General features: G+C 32.1%; 1 protein-coding gene across 1 annotated transcript in view; it reads right to left on the bottom strand.

Moving 5' to 3' along the window:
- LOC111709725 (uncharacterized) overlaps window positions 1–16,801 on the bottom strand; it is a 38,598-nt gene extending 21,797 nt beyond the window's left edge. Inside the window, exons 1-10 of the mRNA XM_023483613.1 lie at window positions 16,702–16,801; window positions 16,282–16,368; window positions 15,753–15,848; window positions 15,455–15,543; window positions 14,527–14,637; window positions 13,205–13,288; window positions 12,931–13,054; window positions 12,465–12,591; window positions 11,853–11,893; window positions 10,070–10,216 (exon numbers count right to left, since the gene is read on the bottom strand). Of these exons, the coding sequence (XP_023339381.1) occupies window positions 10,070–10,216; window positions 11,853–11,893; window positions 12,465–12,591; window positions 12,931–13,054; window positions 13,205–13,288; window positions 14,527–14,637; window positions 15,455–15,543; window positions 15,753–15,848; window positions 16,282–16,347 (885 nt within the window). The 5' untranslated portion in view covers window positions 16,348–16,368; window positions 16,702–16,801. The remainder of the gene's footprint in view (window positions 1–10,069; window positions 10,217–11,852; window positions 11,894–12,464; window positions 12,592–12,930; window positions 13,055–13,204; window positions 13,289–14,526; window positions 14,638–15,454; window positions 15,544–15,752; window positions 15,849–16,281; window positions 16,369–16,701) is intronic.
- Between the last annotated feature and the right edge of the window lie 3,438 nt (window positions 16,802–20,239).

A 20,239-nucleotide genomic window follows, 5' to 3' on the forward strand; every position in this document is an offset into this window, starting at 1 on the left:
AACTTTCAAATTTTTAACAAAAAACATTCGGCATTTTCTAGGAACACAATTGTAAAAGATCAGCTGCGTTGAGTTCAAACTTTACACTAGCATACACTCCCATTTTACGGAAATTCAATCACTTGTCGAGATATGAAAACACCGAGCTCTCTGACTCTGTCCTCAATGAACAATCAATAATTTAAAGGTTAACGTTGTAAATTGTCCAAAGTGTCATTTTGAAAATACGCTTACAGTCTCTTTAAAAACTTAGCAGGTGATTTTTATGCTTCACAGTTGAATATCCCATACATAAGATTGGGGGGCTGGTAAACTTCGTATGTTCAATAAAATAGCTGCAAAATCATAATTTTCTTTAAAAACGTTTGAAAANTTTATGATATTTCTTCAAGCAATTCTAAAAAATTATAAAAATAGAAATAAAAGGAAAAGGAAAGGAATGGATAAGGAAAGTTACATATTTATTGTTTACACTTTCTTTAATATAAATTGTTGGTGAATTGTTAGTATTTTTCGACAATGAACTAACTTTCAGAAATAAAAATTATAGATTTATTTGTAATGTTAAAAAAAAGTAAAACAAACTTTATATAGTATGAAAGAGATTTAGGTTCTTTGAAAGAAGAGAGAGAGCTTTATAAACACCACAACAGGAATGAGTACAATTTTTATGGTCCCTTGAACAATAGTCAATCAGATTATTGAAACTATATTGAAACCCCATTTTTCTTGCGATGTTACTTAAACCATTAGTTACTATGACTACAGTAGAAAATAGGGAAATTTTGCTCAAATTTGAACTGAACTAGATTTACCTTATTTTAGTAACATTTATGGACGTGTTAGATTCCTGACAGATTTTGTAACTCAGTAAATATACTCTAAATGTCACCAGTATATAAAAATATAAATGTATCTTTATCAAACAATGTATTTCAGTTAATAATTTAAAATGTTTAGCTTTTTTCACAAGCTTGTTCAACCATCTTTTCATTACTTAAGAGTCGCTTCCATCTCATTTTGTGTTCTTTAATTTTTTTGTTCATCATTTTGGAGACTGATACTCCTTTTGATGCAGAAACTACTTTGATGTTTAATTCAGATATTTTCTCCCTTAGTTGAGAAACTTCTCGTTCAACGTTGCGTCTTCTACTTTCTTCATGTTCAGCTCTCATTGACAACATTTTAAACCTTTGAGTCAGTGGATAGATTTCATATTGAAGATACTTGGCTTGTATTTTGTAGTTTGTTTTTTGAGAAGGTCCATCTCGGATAATAATTGGTTGAATTTTTTCCTTCATTGTGGACATTCTTTCTTTCTGTAGGGTACTTAACTGTAGTCTTAATTCAGCACATTCTTCCTCCAAGATTGATCCCACCTCTGATTGTTCTTTGTATTCCTGCTCCATTTTAGTAGTCCATCTTTCCAATCTAGCAAAGTATTTTTGTTCTCGTACATGAAGGTTACCCATTTTCTCATTTAAATTAAGGTATTTTTCTTTAGCGGTTTCTTTAGAAACCCTTAATGTTTCCAGTTTTTTAGTTAACCTCTCCAGCATCATAGTTCTCTTTTTGTTTTCTTTTTCCAATAAATGTTGACTAAAGCGCCTCTTTTTTAAAAGTTCCTCTTTTTGCTGTAATGTCTTTATTTTGGACTGAAGAGTTGGATGAGCTGCTTTCCCACTTGGGTTTAATGGGTCAATAAACATATCTAATGCACACTCCCCTGGAATTTCAAAATAATGTTCTGCATTTGGGTCAACATCATTCTCAGACTCATCACTAGATGAATCTTCTGTACAGCTGCTTTCATTTCGAGTTGACCCAAAACCACTTGATTCTTCACTGAGATGTACAGAATAATGGCTTCTAAGAACAGGACTTGGATCTCTGAGCATAAATAGATCATCAATTAGATTGTCATGTCCAAATGAATCTACTTTAGTTGGTTGTTGTAACTGCTTTGATATTTTTGTTCTATGTTTAGACATTGTCTCTTTAAAATGTTCGCTAAATTCCTTACAATGAATAGAGTTAAGGCAATGTTTATTTGTGCCTGTTAATGGTGCTTCTATTGCGTGGAAAGATAAACTGATTGTTTAATAGAAACAGTAACATTGCCTGATTAATATATAAGACACAAACCAAACTATCAGGAGTAGCAAACAATTGGCTTGAGACATGAAACTTTGTAATTAACCAGAACAATTTCATAAGTATAATAAACTTGCAAGAAATTATATTTCTTCCAAAATAATGAGATAAAAAATAATAAAAACATAATAACGGGGATGTGTCATTTATTTATTAAGATGGAAGATTTTTTGAGAAAACCCATTATAGAGAATAAATGTAAATATTTAAAAACTTGTAAGTTCAACTTGTTATTAATTAGCCATTCCAATCCACTCCAATGATTCTGTTTTTCTTTTAAGTAGTCAATGATATATAAAGCTAATATATCCCTCTTAAATTTTATATCCAATATTTCTGAGATTTTATTATTATACATATGATTCTATAGAGCCAACAGCATATTCAGCCAGCAATCTTCATATTCTTTCTTAAAAATTTGTATAAAAAACATAAACTGTAGTGTCTGGCATTATCAATATATTTAGATTGCAAATTTATACACAAATCTTACAAACAATTTAAGTTTAACAGCTCTTTAAAGTTGTAATTATTAAATTAAGTCCTCTAAATATTTGATCGATTTTAGAAAAGCTAAATTAATTGCTAGTAGCTAACATAATCCACGCTACACATTGACATATGCCATTTAAATACTGATATTTGTCCAATTCATTTTATGTCCAAGTTATATTAATTTTACATTTAGTAAATCTTATATAAAGTCAATATGTGCCTTCAATCTCAAAATCTGTTATTTCTGAGCTTTGTATCTTATGATGCTGAATATAGCGAATAGCATATCATTAAGTTATTGTAATATATTCTTTTTAACTAAATGTTTAGCATTTATATTGTAAATATCCAGTTATACTGAAATAAAGTGTTTGAGAAGAAGAAAATTGGAGTGAAAGGGAATATTTGTTTTTCATTTCCCTTGTGAACTCTCTCTATTGGATTATAGATGGTTGGGGGGGGGGGGAGGGTAGGCAGGGGAAATAAGCAAGTCATCTTTCTCATGCCTTCAAAAATGAAAACTTTCCCTAAAAAGTTCTAAAAAGGTTGTTCCTTGACAAAATGCAGAACTGAATTTTAAAGGGCTACACAATTCATTTAGCACAGAAGTGCAAGAAAAAAGTAAATAACATTTTTTAACTAAAATTGTCCAAAGATGTAAATAGAATTTATTCTTAAGGGTAAACTTTTCGATAGCTCTAAAAGGGGAATTATAAGTTCTGTGAGGAGGGACATTGTTTCAATTCCCCACTCCTCCATAGACCCCTAAATTTATTGCTCTACTTTATTATTAGATTAGATCCAATTACACATATCTTAGATCAAAATCACAACTTTGGCAGAAGAAATTTTATGAAAATCTTCACTTGACAAATATATAAAAATGAACAGGAAGCTCAAATTTGAAAAAATAATATTTCAAATCAGATTCCAAAAATTTTCAGAAAAATGCGGACTTAGATCTAAAAAAATATTTTAGCTCAATTTCCACGTTTTTAAACTCTCATTAGATCAGATTACTCTTGGATGAAATTCCTTTTAGATTAAAATGTTCATAGATTAGTTTCCCGAACAGGCTTTTTAATACTTGACAAGATACTAAATCCACAAAACTCACAGGCTACTCAGATGAGATAAGCCAAAAGAACGAGGACAGATTTTCTGAATCATGTCTCTTAAATCATTTATATTATTCTTAATTTTGGAACAACCAATCCCATAGGTCTGTCTTCTCTTTCTGTCTGTCAATCTACAGACTCTGTGTCTGTTTGTCTATTTATCCATCTTTCTTTCCATCTCAGTTGTTAATCCTCCACTTGTGATCTAGTTATCACATTACTAAATGTATGGTATTATTTAAGAATATAACATTTATAAAGTTATGATAGCTATCTCCTTTAGCTTTTCGAAAAAGAAAGAAAAACAAATCAGTGACAAAACTGTAAATATAAATATACATATATTTTTTTCTGCAAATTTTTTTTATTTTAACAATATCAAGCAACACATATAATGTCTATCTTTCTACCAAAAAACAAGTTTGTTTTCTTTTACTTAGAAAATAAATTAACAAATGAATTAAGTCACATTCTTAAATGTACTGAAAAACCAGAAAATTAATTTTTATTAACTTAAAGGCACTTAAAATAAAAATTCACATTAAAATCATATATCTAAGATATACTAATAAAAAATTTTTATATAAATATATAGTCCTAATATTAAGATACAAATAGTACTGTTATTATTTTTACTAGTATTACTGTTTTAACTTAGATTACTGGAGTAGATTTAATTTTGTTTTGATAAAAGGATATATTGTAGGAAGCTTTTTTTTAATGAAGTGTTCATAAAAGAAATTATGAAATTATGACAAGCACTACACCATTCAGGGCCGAGTAACCCAAAAAATGTTGGATAAATTGGTTTAGTTGTTTAGATCCATTGCATGTGAGTGCTTAATGGACTCCAAACTGAAGAAAATATTTGAGCTCAAATAGTTCTATTTTCTAGAACCAAGATACTTCTACTGACTATTTGCATGGAGTTTATCTATAACTTTTTCTTTTACTAGTCTTTTTCATTTCAATTTATGATTTTTTTCTTTGGATTTGAGACTGAAATGCTTGGTGTTTCCGCTGCAATTTTTATGTTCAATTCTGAGATTCTTGCTCTTAATTGAAAAACTTCTCTTTCAACATTGCGTCTTCTGTTTTCTTCCTCTTTTGCTCTCATGGTCAGCATTTCTAATCTTTGTGACAAAGGAATTATCTCATATTGCAGATACTTGGCCTCTAACTTGTAATTTGTTTTCAGTGAAGGTCCATCTCGGATAATAATGGGTTCAATCTTTTCTTTCTGAGTTGACATTCTTCTTTTTTTCTGAACTGAACTTATTTGCTGTTTTAACTCCGAACATTCTTGCTCCAGTACAGAACCAATATTAATAAGCTCTTTTATCTCTTGATCCTTTTTAATAGCACAAGCATCCAAATTATCATAGTGATTTTGTTCCTGTTTGTGTAGACTATTTAATTTCTCTTTCAGATTTGCATATTTCTTCCTTGCAGTTTCCTTACTTGCCTCTATGTTCTCAAGTTTCATTTGGAAGGCCTCCAACCTTTTTCTTAGTTTAAAGAGCCTCTTCCTTTTCTTTTTATTTTCAATTTCCAACAACTGTTGACTGAAACGTTGTTTTTTTAAAATTTCTTCTTGTTGCTTTAAACTTCTAATTTTGGACTGTAGGGTTGGATGTGCAGCTTTTCCGCTTGGATTTAATGGGTCAATAAACAGTTCCAATGAATACTGCCCTTGCATTTTTGTGTCAAGGTCTGCATTTGAGTCAACTTCATCCTCAGAGTCATCAGTGGACGAGTTTTCAGAGCTACTGCTTCCATCATAAATTGAACATAAACAACTTGACTCTTCACTGTGATTAACTGAATAATAACTAGAAGACACAGTGATTGAGTTTATTGGTATGAACAATGCTTTTACTGGTCCATTTGTTTTTTCTTCAGCTGCTTGTTTCAGCAATAAATTTGAACACTTCTGGACTGTATTCATTGTTTTGTTTTTTATCTAATAATGTTGTTGTCATAGCATGAAAAGTTATACTAAGTTATCTAAACCCAGCTCTTCAGAACTGGAGGTTAGGAACAAATTTATTAACTAATAGTTTCCAGAAAAAATGCATTGTATACTCAAATCATCCTTAATTTTTAATTCACAATGAGAAATCTCCTCTATACCTTTGACATGCTGAAGAGTTCCAAATTTTCAAAAATTAACATGATTTTTGAAGTATTAACTTTAATAGTGGAAAGTGGGGGGGGGGAGGGTCACAACACAGCCTAGATAGGGTTTATATCCATGTTACTAAACTAACTGTCCTGTAACAATTAGCGGAGACCACAGACTTATCAAATTGTTTTACTTCTTTGTAGTTTTTTTTACATAACTCAAGAAGTATAGGTCTGAGGCTGTTGAAATTTTCTGACTTTTCCTACATACCCAAAGCCCTCCCTTTAGGCCTAAAACCGAGCTTTAATACTAACTGCCTGAGTCCTCAGGCACACTGCCTGAATGACCGCTTTTTCCTGTAACAAACTAAATCTTTGTTTTGACCCACTTCCACTTGTCTGATTTTGATAAAATTTAGCTTTTTGGAAAGCCTTTGACATAAGGAAATGAATTGTACAAGTTTTGCGAACAAAAATTGCAAATTTTTTGCAAACAACCTGTCAAAGGAAATTTTCACATTTTTAGTTTTTTTTTTGATTAAAAATCATGTTATTTAAAATTTTGCTAATTTTTTTGCATATTTGAAATGACATGGTCAAGGGCTTTTCAAAAGTGTATAAATTTTCATTTTTTGGACAAATTTTTTTTTGCAAACATTTTTACTTTATAACTGGATTTTGCAATAAAAAATTTAATTTTTGCAAATTTGCAATTTTTTTGCAGATTCTAAAAGTAGAGCACAAGATCTTTCCAATGATGTATCATTTGTCATATTTGGACATCAAACATGGGATTTAGAGGGGGGGGGTTAAATTGACCCCCCCCCCCAGCATATCCTGGTTTTCAAGTACCCCAGCAGAGATAGGGTTAAATTAAACAAATAAAAATAATTGTTCGCAATTTTTTAAATAAAATATATTTGGATAATACAAAAACATTTAGGCATATGACACAACACACTTGTTAAGTCTATAAAGCTATTTTTTCTATTTGAAATAGAAATTTCATTCAAAAAAATATATTTTTAAAAAATGATATTTTCAGTTAAAACTATTAACTTTAACGGAAAAAAAATTAAGTAACAATTATTTATACTTTCTTTGAACTTTATTGTTGATATATTTATTTTCTGAGCAAGTTTATTACATCAAACAGGGGTGGGGGGATCACAGTTTATCAAGAACTTTCTCACTTGGGAAAGTGTATTGAAAAAGTAGATTTTTTTTGAAATCCTTGTTAAAACAAAACTGTTAGATTAAAAACAGTCTTTTAATAAAAATTCAAAGACTTATCTAAGCAGGTAGCTTAAAAAACTAAATTTAAAAGAAAGGTCATTTTAGAGGCTGTACGTGTACACTCTCTTTAAATTACACAACAAAAACATTGCATTTAAGTTTCTTTAAAAATCAAATCCTATTTATTTAAAAGCCTTCTTGTGATACCACACAATCATAATCTCATCCAATCCAACAAATATTCTAATGGTAGAGTTTGTTGGTTCAAATTAAACAACTTTAAACATGATGGGGATAAATTTAACAAGTTGATTTGATTAACATTTAGCTGTCACAAACTTCGAGTCAGAAATTCATAAATAGCTTTATTAGACATCATGTTACTGGATTCTTTGTTAATACTTAAAACAAGTTTGACTTCCCTCTTTAATCTTCATGATCTCTTCAGCCACATCATATATTTGATCTGCTATTTGTATTTAGTGCATATCCATGAATACATTTTTAAACACGCTATTACTAAATTTCACAATTCAGGATTTTCCAACTTCTTTCTTTGCTTTTTTAACAGCAATTTCTTCATTCAGAAATCTTTTCCATCTCATTTTATGCTCTTCTATTTTTTTACTCATGGCTTTATTAACAGAGATGCCTTTTGATGCAGCAACAACTCTTATGTTTAATTCAGATATTTTCTCCCTTAATTGTGAAACTTCTCTTTCCACATTTCGTCTTCGGCTTTCTTCATGTTCAACTCTCATAGACAACATTTTTAATCTTTGAGTCAGTGGATATATTTCATATTGCAAATACTTGGCTTGTATCTTGTAGTTTGTTTTCTGTGAAGGCCCATCTCGAATTACAATGGGATCAATTTTTTCTTTAAAGATGGCAGCTCTTTCTTTCTGAAATGCATTTAACTGTTGTCTTAAATGTGCATAATCTAGTTCCAATACAGAACCCAAAGTCAGAAGTTCTTTCCACTCATGTTCTTTTTTAGATGTCCATGCTTTTAGACTAGCATAATAATTCTGTTCTCGAATCTGAAGATTATTTAACTTATCACTAAGATAAGAGTGTTTCACTCTTGCAGATTCTTTGCAAACTATCAAATTCTCATGTTTCTTACTTAGTCTATCCAACAACATCAGTTTTTTGTTGTTTTCTTTTTCAATTTTTTTGTTCAATTTTTTCGTTTCAATTTCCAACTTCAATTGATTGATACGTCTCAGTTTAAGGAATTCTTCTTTTTCCATTAATTTTTTTATTTTAGACTTCAGAGTTGGATGTGATGCTTTCCCATTTGGATTTAAAGGGTCAATAAACATATCTAAAGCAAACTCTCCTGGAATTTCTGCATTTGGGTCAACATCATTCTCAGACTCATCACTAGATGATTCCTCTGTACAGCTACTTTCATTCCTAATTGAACCAAAGCCACTGGAATCTTCACTGAGATGTAAAGAATAATGGCTTGCACCGACAGGGCTTGGATCTCTGAGCATAAAAAGATCATAAATGTGATTGTCTGTTTTATTTGGCTCTACTTTAGTTGGTTGTTTCAAATTCTGTAGACTTGATTTTTTCTGAGGTTTCATTTTGAACCTTTGTTTTTGGTATTCTTCCACAAGGGTAAAATAATATTAAATTTGTACGGTGTTACTTTCATAGCATGATGAGTTTCACTGATTGTATAATAGAAACTGTAAACTTGGATAGATTTCTTTCCTAGTTACAAACCAATCAAGGCACAGAACACACCAAAAAAAAATTATATAAAAATCTCTCAACAGGGGAATTATGTTAACTTCAAAAATATTTCATTTAAAACAAAAACAATTTTTGAGTATAAAAGAAAATATTTTCCTAGAACTCGACAAATTGGGATATTGATTATCGAGTTAATTACACTAGATGTAGTTGTCACAACAGAGGGGGGGGGGGGTGGTAGTGTGACTCAACCTTTCTATTAGAAATTTCTTAAGTTCTCCTGCTTAAAGGGACTGTACACATGTTTTCAAGTGACCCTACATTTGACTCTGCTGCATAAAATTTGCGAGTCACTAATAGAGAAACCAAAATTTTAAATTATCAAGATTTAAATAAAAAACAAGAATATTATTTATCATGATGAAGAGACTGTTATGAAAAGACATGACCTTCTTGAAATTAAATGTAACAAAAAACAATTTAAAACGTCCCTTAGTGAGACTGAAAGTAAAGAAGAGCAAACTGATCCAATATTTTCTGGTGAGACATAATTATCAACTTTTAGTCAAAAAGTTTGAGCACTTATTTTCCCAGAAAATGGTCTCTACCTTCCCCCTATCCACACTAGATCTTCTACATTTTTCTAGATTTTTTTTCCCTTCCCTAATCCATGTATTCCTCCTTCCCTTCTGTTCTTATCCACTTTCCCATTTTCATACCCTTTTCTTTTTCCTTGCCTTCTTTTCAATAAGAAAAAAGAAAACTGAACAGGAAAAATTGGAAGGGAAATCTCTGATGATAAGCTTTATACTATCAATTTTTTCCGTTAGGGAATGGCGAAAACATTAGAGATGGGGCTAGGAGACGTCCCCCCCCCCCATTTATTTCACCCTAAGTGGTAGATAGAGAATATCAGGAAAATGTGATATAACACATGTGTAAACAATACAGAGTTCAGAAAAAAGGAAAGCAAGATCCTCTCAACATAGTTCTAAAGTTTGCATGCAGCTTGGGTCAAACTGCAAGAATGTCCCAAAAATTTCTTTTTCAAAATTAGCCAAAATATATGATGCAAGATGTACAAACAAGAAATTAAGAAATATCAAAATATTTGCATCTTGTCATATAATATTTCAATAATAATTTTAACAATTTGAAAAAATAAATATGTAAAAAAATACATATAGCATAATTCAGTTTTAAGTACCATTAATAAAAATGAATAAACTAACCTGAACTGACTGACCAAATGACTGTGGTGTCTGTAGTTTATCTATGATTGACTGCATATGAGATTTATGAGCTGAATCCCCATACAGCAGGCTAGACCACTGATCCGGGGCTATTCTTAAACCTCCTGGAACAAGCATTGTGTGAAATCAATCAAAAAAAAATAGTCAATCAATTAATCAATCAATCAATCATTTCGTATTATATGATACTAGCTGAAGTACCCGTCGTTGCCCGTGGAATTTTAGAAACACTAAATTAAAAAAATTTGGATTTGAAAAAATTTTAATTTTGAAAAAAATCTAATTTTTTAGCCAATGGTACCCCCATGGTAGAAATGACTTTCCTCCAAAAATAGTAATAGTCATACCAGTCTTACCAACAATTAAACTTTAATTTCTAATTTTTATCCCGAAGTGATGGGCAATATTTTTTAAAAAACATTTAAAGAATACAGTTTTTGTGTGTCACAACCTTCACAAGCTCAATGTGTAGAGCCTTCTAAAAGTCGAAAAAAAAAACCCTAAAAGTTCTAGATTAACAAAGTTAATACTTATCACTAACCAAAGGTGGGACAGAACCCAGAGATTGCACAAATAATAGAGAAATTAAAGGGACTTTAGACCAGTGCTCAGGATCCATTTAATTTTGATCCGGATCAGAATCCAGGTTGCTTCTTAAAAATTTACTGAATTTGGTTTAAAAAGCAGAATTCTAAAATTTGTTGTCTTATTTTTTCGCTTATTTTTATGCTATAACTTGATGAACCATTTAGAAATCATGAAATTTTATAATCTCTCTTTTTAATTGTTCAGATTTTGAGAGTAATTTTTTTTCCGCAGTTTTTGGTTAATATTTTGCCCCTTGGATCCGTATCCAGGAAGCCGAAATCTTGTGGATCCAACGGATCCGGAACCTGAACACTGCTTTAGTCGTAATTTCAAGTGACTCTCAGTTTGTAAAGTACAGTGTATATGTCCTGCAGGTGAACAAATGTTCATTGCGCAGTAGACAGCGATTTTAAAAAATTTGAAGGAAAATATTTGTTTACAGTGACTCCCAAAAATAGATAAAATCTTCAAAAAAAACCAGTTTGCTTACATGCATATATTGTATATCACAATAACAAGCATTTGGAGGATAAAACAAGATTAACTTCGTCATCCTTGAACCGTCAAAGGTTTCAATCCGACATGTCCCTCAACAAGTGGAGGATTAACTGAGATAACGTAAACACTAAACAGTCCTTTTAAAGAAATAGTTTTAAAAATAAGGATGTACATTGTATATATTTTACAGCATAGCAAAAATATGTAATAGGCTCAGACAGAATGAGAAAAAATAAAAAATAAAAAGGATAGAAATGTTGGAAAATTGAAGGTAAAAATTCAAGAAAAATATCTTTTCACATCTTGAAGAAAATCTTTTGATTTTTTAATTTAAGTAAAAAAAAATAAACTAAAAATTAAGAACCAAATATGAATTGCATTCAGAATAGCACTAAATATATATTCTTTTACTTTTGGGCCAAGTGCAGTTTAATACAAATCTGTTTGATGAATGAGTGAGGGAGGGGGGGGATAGCTTGCTAAACTGTCTGAGTTTACTACCTGGATAGCTGTCTAGACTACATGGGAGACTACCTGGGTTACTACCTGGATAGCTGGCTAGACTGGATCAGAGCATTTTTAGAAAAAAATGATTTTACCGGTTTAAAATATATCTAAGATTTTACCGGTTTTTAAAATATATCTAAGATTTTACCGGTTTTTAAAATAAATCTACCTTAAAACAGGATGCTCGGTACAGCAACTGAACAACATGACCTAAACAGGTTTAACCTAGGTTTGAGGTATTGAGGATCAAACTACGTCATATTTTCAAGTGACCCTGGCATGGCATGTCAGGTTAACAACGATACCCCATAAATCCTTTGCTGATCAATAATGCATTGAACGCGATATCCTTGCGTTTTCAGCGTGAAAATTTACCATTTTCACTTGGGGTTATTCAATAAAAGTGATTCATGGATTTCAAGTGCAAAATTGTCGGGAAAAATTTTAAAGAGACCGTTGTGAATAGGACATGCCACTATATTAAAAAGGGTCAGTTAAAGTTTCTTCGCCATCCCTTCTGAGATAATTCCAACATTAAAAACTTGTATCCTCTTTGAATCGTTTTGAATAAAAGTATAAAATATTAAAATTGAAGAAAATTTAAGAGAGAACACGTTTGAAAAAGTGAACATTTCTTATTCTTCTGGAGGCTATTGAAAAACTCTGAACTTTCAAACTGTACCAGGGAAGTACAATTTCTGCTAAATTATCAAAACTGAAAAACTTAATTTAAAAAAGAGGGGTGGGTATATATGTGTAAAGTGTATTGGATAATGGATACCTATTGAAGTTTTGCTGGCCTGTGGGAAATGTGGCTCTAACCGTTGAACAACAAACATTACTAAAACCTTCCTACTGAGAGCAGAACCCTCCTCCAGGGCCAACAGAACAAGTTTCAATACTTCCTCCTTAATATTCAAAAAATATTAATCTTTTTTATTATTCAGAGAAGATTACCCCTTATCTAACCTATTCTTTGTACCAAAAATTACTTATTTCCCCCAACTCAGCAAATAAAACCTTTAAATGCTCCTTGCAGCATGTCTAAGACTCGGGGGGGGNTTAAGAAAATAAATATTTAAGGGACCGAATTTGATGAATTTGAGCTGCGTCGCTGAACAACCTTCTGTCAGATCAAATTTGAACCACCTATTCAAAGTTGTTAATGAATGATTGGAATCGGTAATTCAAATTTGAACAGACAGTAGGCACTTAAAATTCATTAAATTCGGTCCCACGTCTCTAACCTGCATAGCAGGACCAAGGAACTGGCAACCCCTAGCTCTAACAGCTGCCCATAGGTTGGCACTCAACTGCTGAGGATTCTGATGTTGAAGGATGAGTTCTGTAACACTCCGCTCTCCCAGAGATCTGATTAATTTTGTTTCATCTATTATTTTTTATTAATTCATTCAAATAATTTATAAGTAGAGATAAACCACTGTCAGCAGCACCCCCTATTTACTGAGATTTTAGCCTATAAAAGGGAGAATGCAATAGAAAATATTTATAGCTACTGACCTGGCTGATCTGACCCCTCTTGTTCTCCCCTCCTCCTGCAGCAGCTGGCAGGTCACCAGGGTTATCAGCTTCCTCTGCATTGGCCTGAAATCAGGTTACAGTTGTTAAAAAATAATTGTTTTCTTCTTTAAACATTAAGAATTTAATATTTTTTGTTGTTAAATTAATGAAAATGAAAAAATGTTTTTGGGAAAACGCATTATTTTATTAATAAAAAGTCTAAAAACAGAAACTTGCCAGTTAAGTACTAAATTCATTTTTCCCCCTTAATCATTAAAACTAGCCCCCCCCCCCCTCCTCAAAATACATACCCCTGGGCTAGCCCAAGGTTTCTGAACAAATTTTTACTTAAGAGGAATTTACATCAAAATGCTAAAATATCCACAAAATGCACATATTTAATTGACTAACAACTTCTTTTTAAATTAAACGACTGTTTTAAATTTTTGTCTGTGAATGACTATTTCTTCTATCAGAGTCTTTAACAGAAATTAGATTTAATTGCACATGTGAAGAAACAAACCTTTAAAACTTTGAAGATTCTTCGTCACCTAAAAGCCTAAAAAGGGATGAAAATTTAAAAAAATTAAGGACCTGCCTTTAGAGTTAACCTTAAATGTGTGTATTCCACCTGGATAGCTGGCTAGAAAGCCTGGATTTACTACCTGGATAGCTGGCTAAGCTGTCTAAGTACTAACTGAATAGCTGGTTAGACTAGCTGTGGATAGCTGCCTTGACTGGCTGAGTTTACTTCCTGGATAGCTGGCTAAGCTGTCTAAATACTAACTGAATAGCTGGTTAGACTAGCTGTGGATAGCTGCCTTGACTGGCTGGGTTTACTACCTGGATAGCTGACTAAGCTGTCTAAGTACTAACTGAATATCTTGATATACTAGCTGGGTTTATTACCTGGATAGCTGGCTAAGCTGTCTAAGTACTAACTGAATATCTGAATATACTAGCTGGGTTTACTACCTGGATAACTGGCTAGACTGGCTGGGTTTACTACCTGAATAGCTTGCTAAACTGTCTGAGTTTACTACCTGGATAGCTGTCTAGACTACATGGGAGACTACCTGGGTTACTACCTGGATAGCTGGCTAGACTGGCTGGGTTACTACCTGGATAGCTTGCTAGACTACCTGGGTTACAACCTAGATAGCTGGCTAGACTGGCTGGGTTACTACCTGGATAGCTGGCTAGACTGGCTGGGTTACAACCTGAATAGCTGGCTAGACTGGCTCGGTTTACTACCTGGATAGCTGGCTAGACTGGTTGGGCTTACTACCTGGATGGCTGGCTATACTGGCTGGGTTTACTACCTGGATAGCTGGCTAGACTGGCTGGGTTTAAGGAGTAAGGCCAGGTCCTCCAGGTATTTGATAGAACAGTTGTAGAACCCTACCTCACTCTCAGTCATTTCAGCAACATTCCTAGGGGATGAGTAACTTAGAGAGTAAGAAAAATAAACAAAAAAAAGATTAGGCGCCTGTTTCACATCCATTTATTATTGTTATCAGGCAAAATAAATAACAAGAATGTGGAATATGAATAGGTGAGGATTTTAACTTTTCTAATATAAAAGCCACCGTTTACACATATTATAAAATGACCTGTTCTCTGACCTGTTCATCATGTATAAGCATAGAAATAAGCGAAAAAAAAATGACAATTCTGCTTTGTTGAAAAAATTTAGTAAATCTTGAAGAAATGTTCATGACCTGAATCCGGATCCCTTTTTTTCCAGTGCGTATCCATGATCCGGATCCGCATAAAAATTAATTGGATCTTAACCACTGGTTAGCAGGCAAAATACATAAAAAAACATTGTAGGAGATGATAACTTTACTCATTAACAAGTTGGAGGATTTTTATCTTTAAAATATAAAAGCCCCCTTTAAAATATATTAACCAAGGATGTAATACAAGGAAAATTATTTCAGAAGTGTACACATCTTTTGTACTGCAGTGTACTGTCTCTGGGCGGTAATGTAAACACAAGACGGATGTCAAAGCCTGACATGGATCCATCTTTCACATAAAAATATCAATGAAATATTCTGGTCATAGGAAACTATTATGTGAATTATCAAAATTTAATGCTTTTAACCGCCTCGGATACTAAACGAACACTGATGCATCTATTCTTGTTTACAAATTCCGCCCAAAGAGAACTGGTTTCAATGTGTACGCAGCTTATACACGACCGCAATTAACTTTCCTTGCATTACACCCTTGATATTAACTAACCTATATTGTGGAGGTATATATCCAGAACCAACAAGCTGAAGCAGAGCTGTATTCACGGGTAGCTTGCTCAACTCCAATCCAATTGGATTCTTAACAATCAATCAATCAATCAATCAACCAATCAATAAATAAATCAATAAATCATTCAATCAATTCATCAATAACTAAAACCAATAAAGCCACCAAAAAGATAACAAGCTCAAACCAATCTAATTATACCAAACCAGTCATCTTCAACCAACAAACCAACCACCCAACCAATAAATGGACCTACCAACCAACTAACCAACCAACAAACCTGGTCGAATGGACACTGATTCCGCTGTAGGGATTGAAGACATGTCTGGCAGACTGTATGTCCACAGGACAAAGATATTGGAACACGACCAGTAGTCTTAATAAAATTATAAACATCTGATCAAGGACGTACGTCGTACACTTAGTAATTTTTAAATCTGACAAGTTTTTTTTTCTTAATTAAAAATTATCAATGCCCAAAAAAGTATTTGTTAGCCATCAATTAGCCTTGAAATTTGCCTGAATCTTTTTTAATACAAGTTATATACCCTTAGTAAGACCACAAAATGTATACCCCAGGTAAGATCACAAGTTAAATACCCCCTAGTAAGACCACAAATTGCATACCCCTGGTCAGATCACAAGTTATAAACCCTTAGTAAGACCTCAAATAGTATACCCCTGAGTTATATACCCTTAGTAAGACCTCAAATTGTATACCCCTGAGTTATATTCCCCTAGTAAGACCACAAATTGTATACCCCTGGTAAGATCACAAGTTATAAACCCCTGATAAGACCTAAACTTACCTCAAAATCATTCTGGCAGACAGGACAGGAGAGAAACTCAGACCATTGCGGGGTTTGAACCGGCATTATTACCAGTATACAATTAACCTATTATCAAAGATTTATAACGGTAGCCTTGAAAATCTGTATCTGCTCGATAATATAGAGGATATTGTCATTATTCTAAACTTTAAAAGTGTCAAAATTTATGTTTTACAGCTATAAACCAAAATGGAAAATATTCAGTCAAAGAAAATAAAATTACTCATTGATTAGACAAAGGGTTAGGCTAGGGGGCCGAGCGCTGCGGCCACGGGTTAGGTTAAGTTAGGACACTTCCTGTCAAACCCATGTACAAAATTGATAGGGGTCCAAAAATCGTTCTCTAGGAATATACCCCAGGGTGAATCGGCATCTAATGGTGGGTCACTTATAAGTTACCTGGTTGCCAGGAGGTGATATTACATATCAATTTGATATAGAATAAGGGAGCAAGGAAACATCCCTTGTCTGAAACATAACTTAAGTGCAAAAAGCAATAATTTTATTGACAGATTAAATCTGCTGAGCAGAACAGCGAAGTTTAATTGATGGGAAGGTTTATGGTCTGTAAAATTTGAAACATTTTGAACGGAGATAAATGTCGCCATATTTCATTTAATTAATAAATCAAGTATAACAGAAAAATCCACAAAAAATTAAAATGAACATTGCGATAAAAAAAATTGCCACGTTAATAGCAGGCGCGTAGTGGAGGTAAAGCCTAGGGGGGGGGGTGAACAGGTTTATGCACCCCCCTAACGATTGATCAGCACCCCCTTAAAAATACGTATTCAGAAAAAAAGAAGAAAACACTAGTTTTTCGAGATTTTAATGTGCTCTGAGCTGTGCAAATTAATGATTAACCAGAATTATTAGGTGATATAAAAATCACAGAAATATTGCAGACTGCACATTTATAATTCATGCAAATTATGATTGGTTTTGGACAGAGTTTAGATCACACTTTACGTGGTATACTTCGTCAAAACATGTAACCACAATATTAACAGCTGATTAACCTTTCTCCATATATTAGATAAAAATTATCGAAATGATCATCACGCAACCTCTAATGATAAAATGTCGTCGGTCTTACAGATGTTATTAAGGGTGTCATATCAATTGGACTAATGATCGATTGGACTAACGTGCGTTTGGACTAATCTTTATTTGGAATATAGTACTGTTGAACGAATATTTGTTCAATCGAACTAATTTTTCCATTTTTAAAGAATTATTTCGCGCAGCAATTGTTAATTTTATTGTATTTTACACACAAAAATCAGACAATGTAATCTGAAATTATTATAATTAGGGTTGCCAGGGTTAGGTCAGTTTACGACAATTTCTGGTCCGAGCGCTGCGGATAAGACATGCTTGAGGGGCCGAGTTCTGCAGCTATGACATGCTAGAGGGGCGAGTGACGCGGCTAGGACATGCCAGGACGTGCCGGCACATAATGGTGTCCCACGAAACATGACAGTATGCAGAACGACTTGAATGTCGTCTTGATTTTTGATATATAATTTGCTGCGTTTATTTGTCAACCTAATTTTAGAAGTAAATTTCTAGAGATAATAATCACAAAATTTCCCTTGTCCTGCCATTTCCAAAATGTGGTCTGCCATTTTTGTGCTTTCAATATTGCCCGAGATATGAAGAATTTCGTTAAGATTTCGACAATTTTGCTTTTATTTAACAAAATTGAAATCTGAACCAAACTCTTTATATCTCCGGTAATATTGAAAGCACAAAAAACGCAGACCACTTTTTGGAAATGTCAGGGCTAGGAGAATTATGTGATAATTGTTTCAAGAATCATACATGTTAATTTAGATAGAAGACTAAATGTCACAAATAAATTCAAATACCAAAAACGACTTTCAAGTCGTCTTCCTATTGTCATGTTTCGTGGGACACCCTGTATACGGCCTCAGATCTCTAAAATGATGATGTCATATCCCTACTAACCCAAAACTTAAAATTACGTATGACATACGTATATATACGTATTTTTAGGTTTAGAAATACGTAAAAATACGTATTTTCCATGGCTAACATATTTTTGTAACCATTTCTTTGGTAAAAATACGTATATTTGACAAACCTAAAAAAAATCCAATGAATCAGGAATTTTTAGGTTTTTCATATACGTAGAGTTAGGTTTGAAAAAATCCTAACATTTCTTAATTTTTGGAATTTTTAGGTTTTACCTATACGTAGATTTAGGTTTGAAAAAATCCTAACATTTTTAAATTTTTGAAATTTTTAGGTTTTACCTAAACCTGAAAATACGTATTTTTCAAGTTCTAAAACCAAAATGTTAAGAAGTGGACTATATTTTGCATAGGCATTGTATAGAGGCGTATTCAGGGGGGGGGAATGGGGGCTAAGCCCCCCCTGGACCAGTGATATCTTTTGAATTCAGGGGGTTTTCAGACCCCAACGGGTGCTGAGCTCCTCCCGGAACAGATTCCTGAATGCACCCCATCCTTTATTTCTATACAACTAATTACACAAATTTCTTAAATCCATATTCATTGATATTAAAATTATTTTCAATCCAATCCAGCATTCTGTCTACAGAAATTCACACCATCAACATTCCTTCATCTGTATCCATCTAAATCAACATTCATTTATGCATTTTGTCTGTATTTTCAACAATTTGGATTCAATATGTGTTATACTTTATACAATTACCATGTTACCTGTTACAAGACTATCAAAGTAAGACTTCTATTTATCAAAAAATCGAGAATTTACTGACATTGATTCTAATGAAAACATCAATTTACTCAAAAATGATAGCAATTTTGAAACATTGCATTTTCCAAAATGTTTGCATTAAATTTATTACAGAACAATTCTCTTCAAAAGAGTACAAAATATTTTCAAATTCTAGCTTAAAAATGCATTTTTGTGCAGTTCAGGTTTCGTGAATAGAAAATTTACTTGGTATGAAATTTACGAAAATATACGTATTTTTAAGTTTGCTTCAAATTTATAACTCTAAAAAAATTAAGTAAAGAAAATTACGTACAGTAAAAACCTAAAAACTTACTAGGTGTGAAATTTACAAAAAAAAATACGTATTTTAAGATTTGCATCAAACTTTTAAAATATAATTTTTAGGTAAAGAAAAAACCTAAAAAAGTACGTAAAATACATAAAATATAAACCTAAAAACTTTGAAAACTTCTTGGTATGCAATGTATAAAAATATACATATTTTAAGGTTTGCATCAAACTTTCAAACTCTAAAAGATACAACTTTTTAAGTAAAGAAAAACCCCCAAAAATACGTAAACAAAAACTTGAAAACTTTGAAACATTTCTTGGTATGAAGTTTACGAAATTATACGTATTTTTTGGTTTGCAGCAAACTTTCAAACTCTAAAAAGAATACAATTTTTTAAGTAAAGAAAAAACCTAAAAAATACGTAAAAATATGTAAAATAAAAACCTAAAAGCTTTGAAACATTTTTTGGTATGAAATTTATGAAAACATACATATTTTTAGGTTTGCATCAAACTTTTAAACTCTGAAAATAATACATTTTTAAGGGAAAAGAAAAAGAAAGAAAAGGAGAAAGAAAAAACATAAGGAGAAAGAAAAAACATAAAAAATACGTAAAATAAAAACCTAAAAACTTTGAAAAATTTCTTGGTATGAAATTTACGAAATTATACATATTTTTAGGTTTGCATCAAACTTTTAAACTCTGAAAATAATACAATTTTTTAAGTAAAGAAAAAACCTAAAAAATACGTAAAAATACCTGGAATAAAAACTTAAAAACTTTGAAACAGTGCTTGGTATGAAATTTACGAAAATGTACGTATTTTTAGGTTTGAACCAAACTTTCAACTCTAAAAAAATACAACTTTTTAAGTAAAGAAAAACCCTAAAAATATATAAAAATACGTAAAATTA

Source organism: Eurytemora carolleeae, unplaced genomic scaffold (assembly GCF_000591075.1).
Source record: "Eurytemora carolleeae unplaced genomic scaffold, Eaff_2.0 scaffold924, whole genome shotgun sequence".
Lineage (NCBI taxonomy): Eukaryota > Metazoa > Arthropoda > Copepoda > Calanoida > Temoridae > Eurytemora > Eurytemora carolleeae.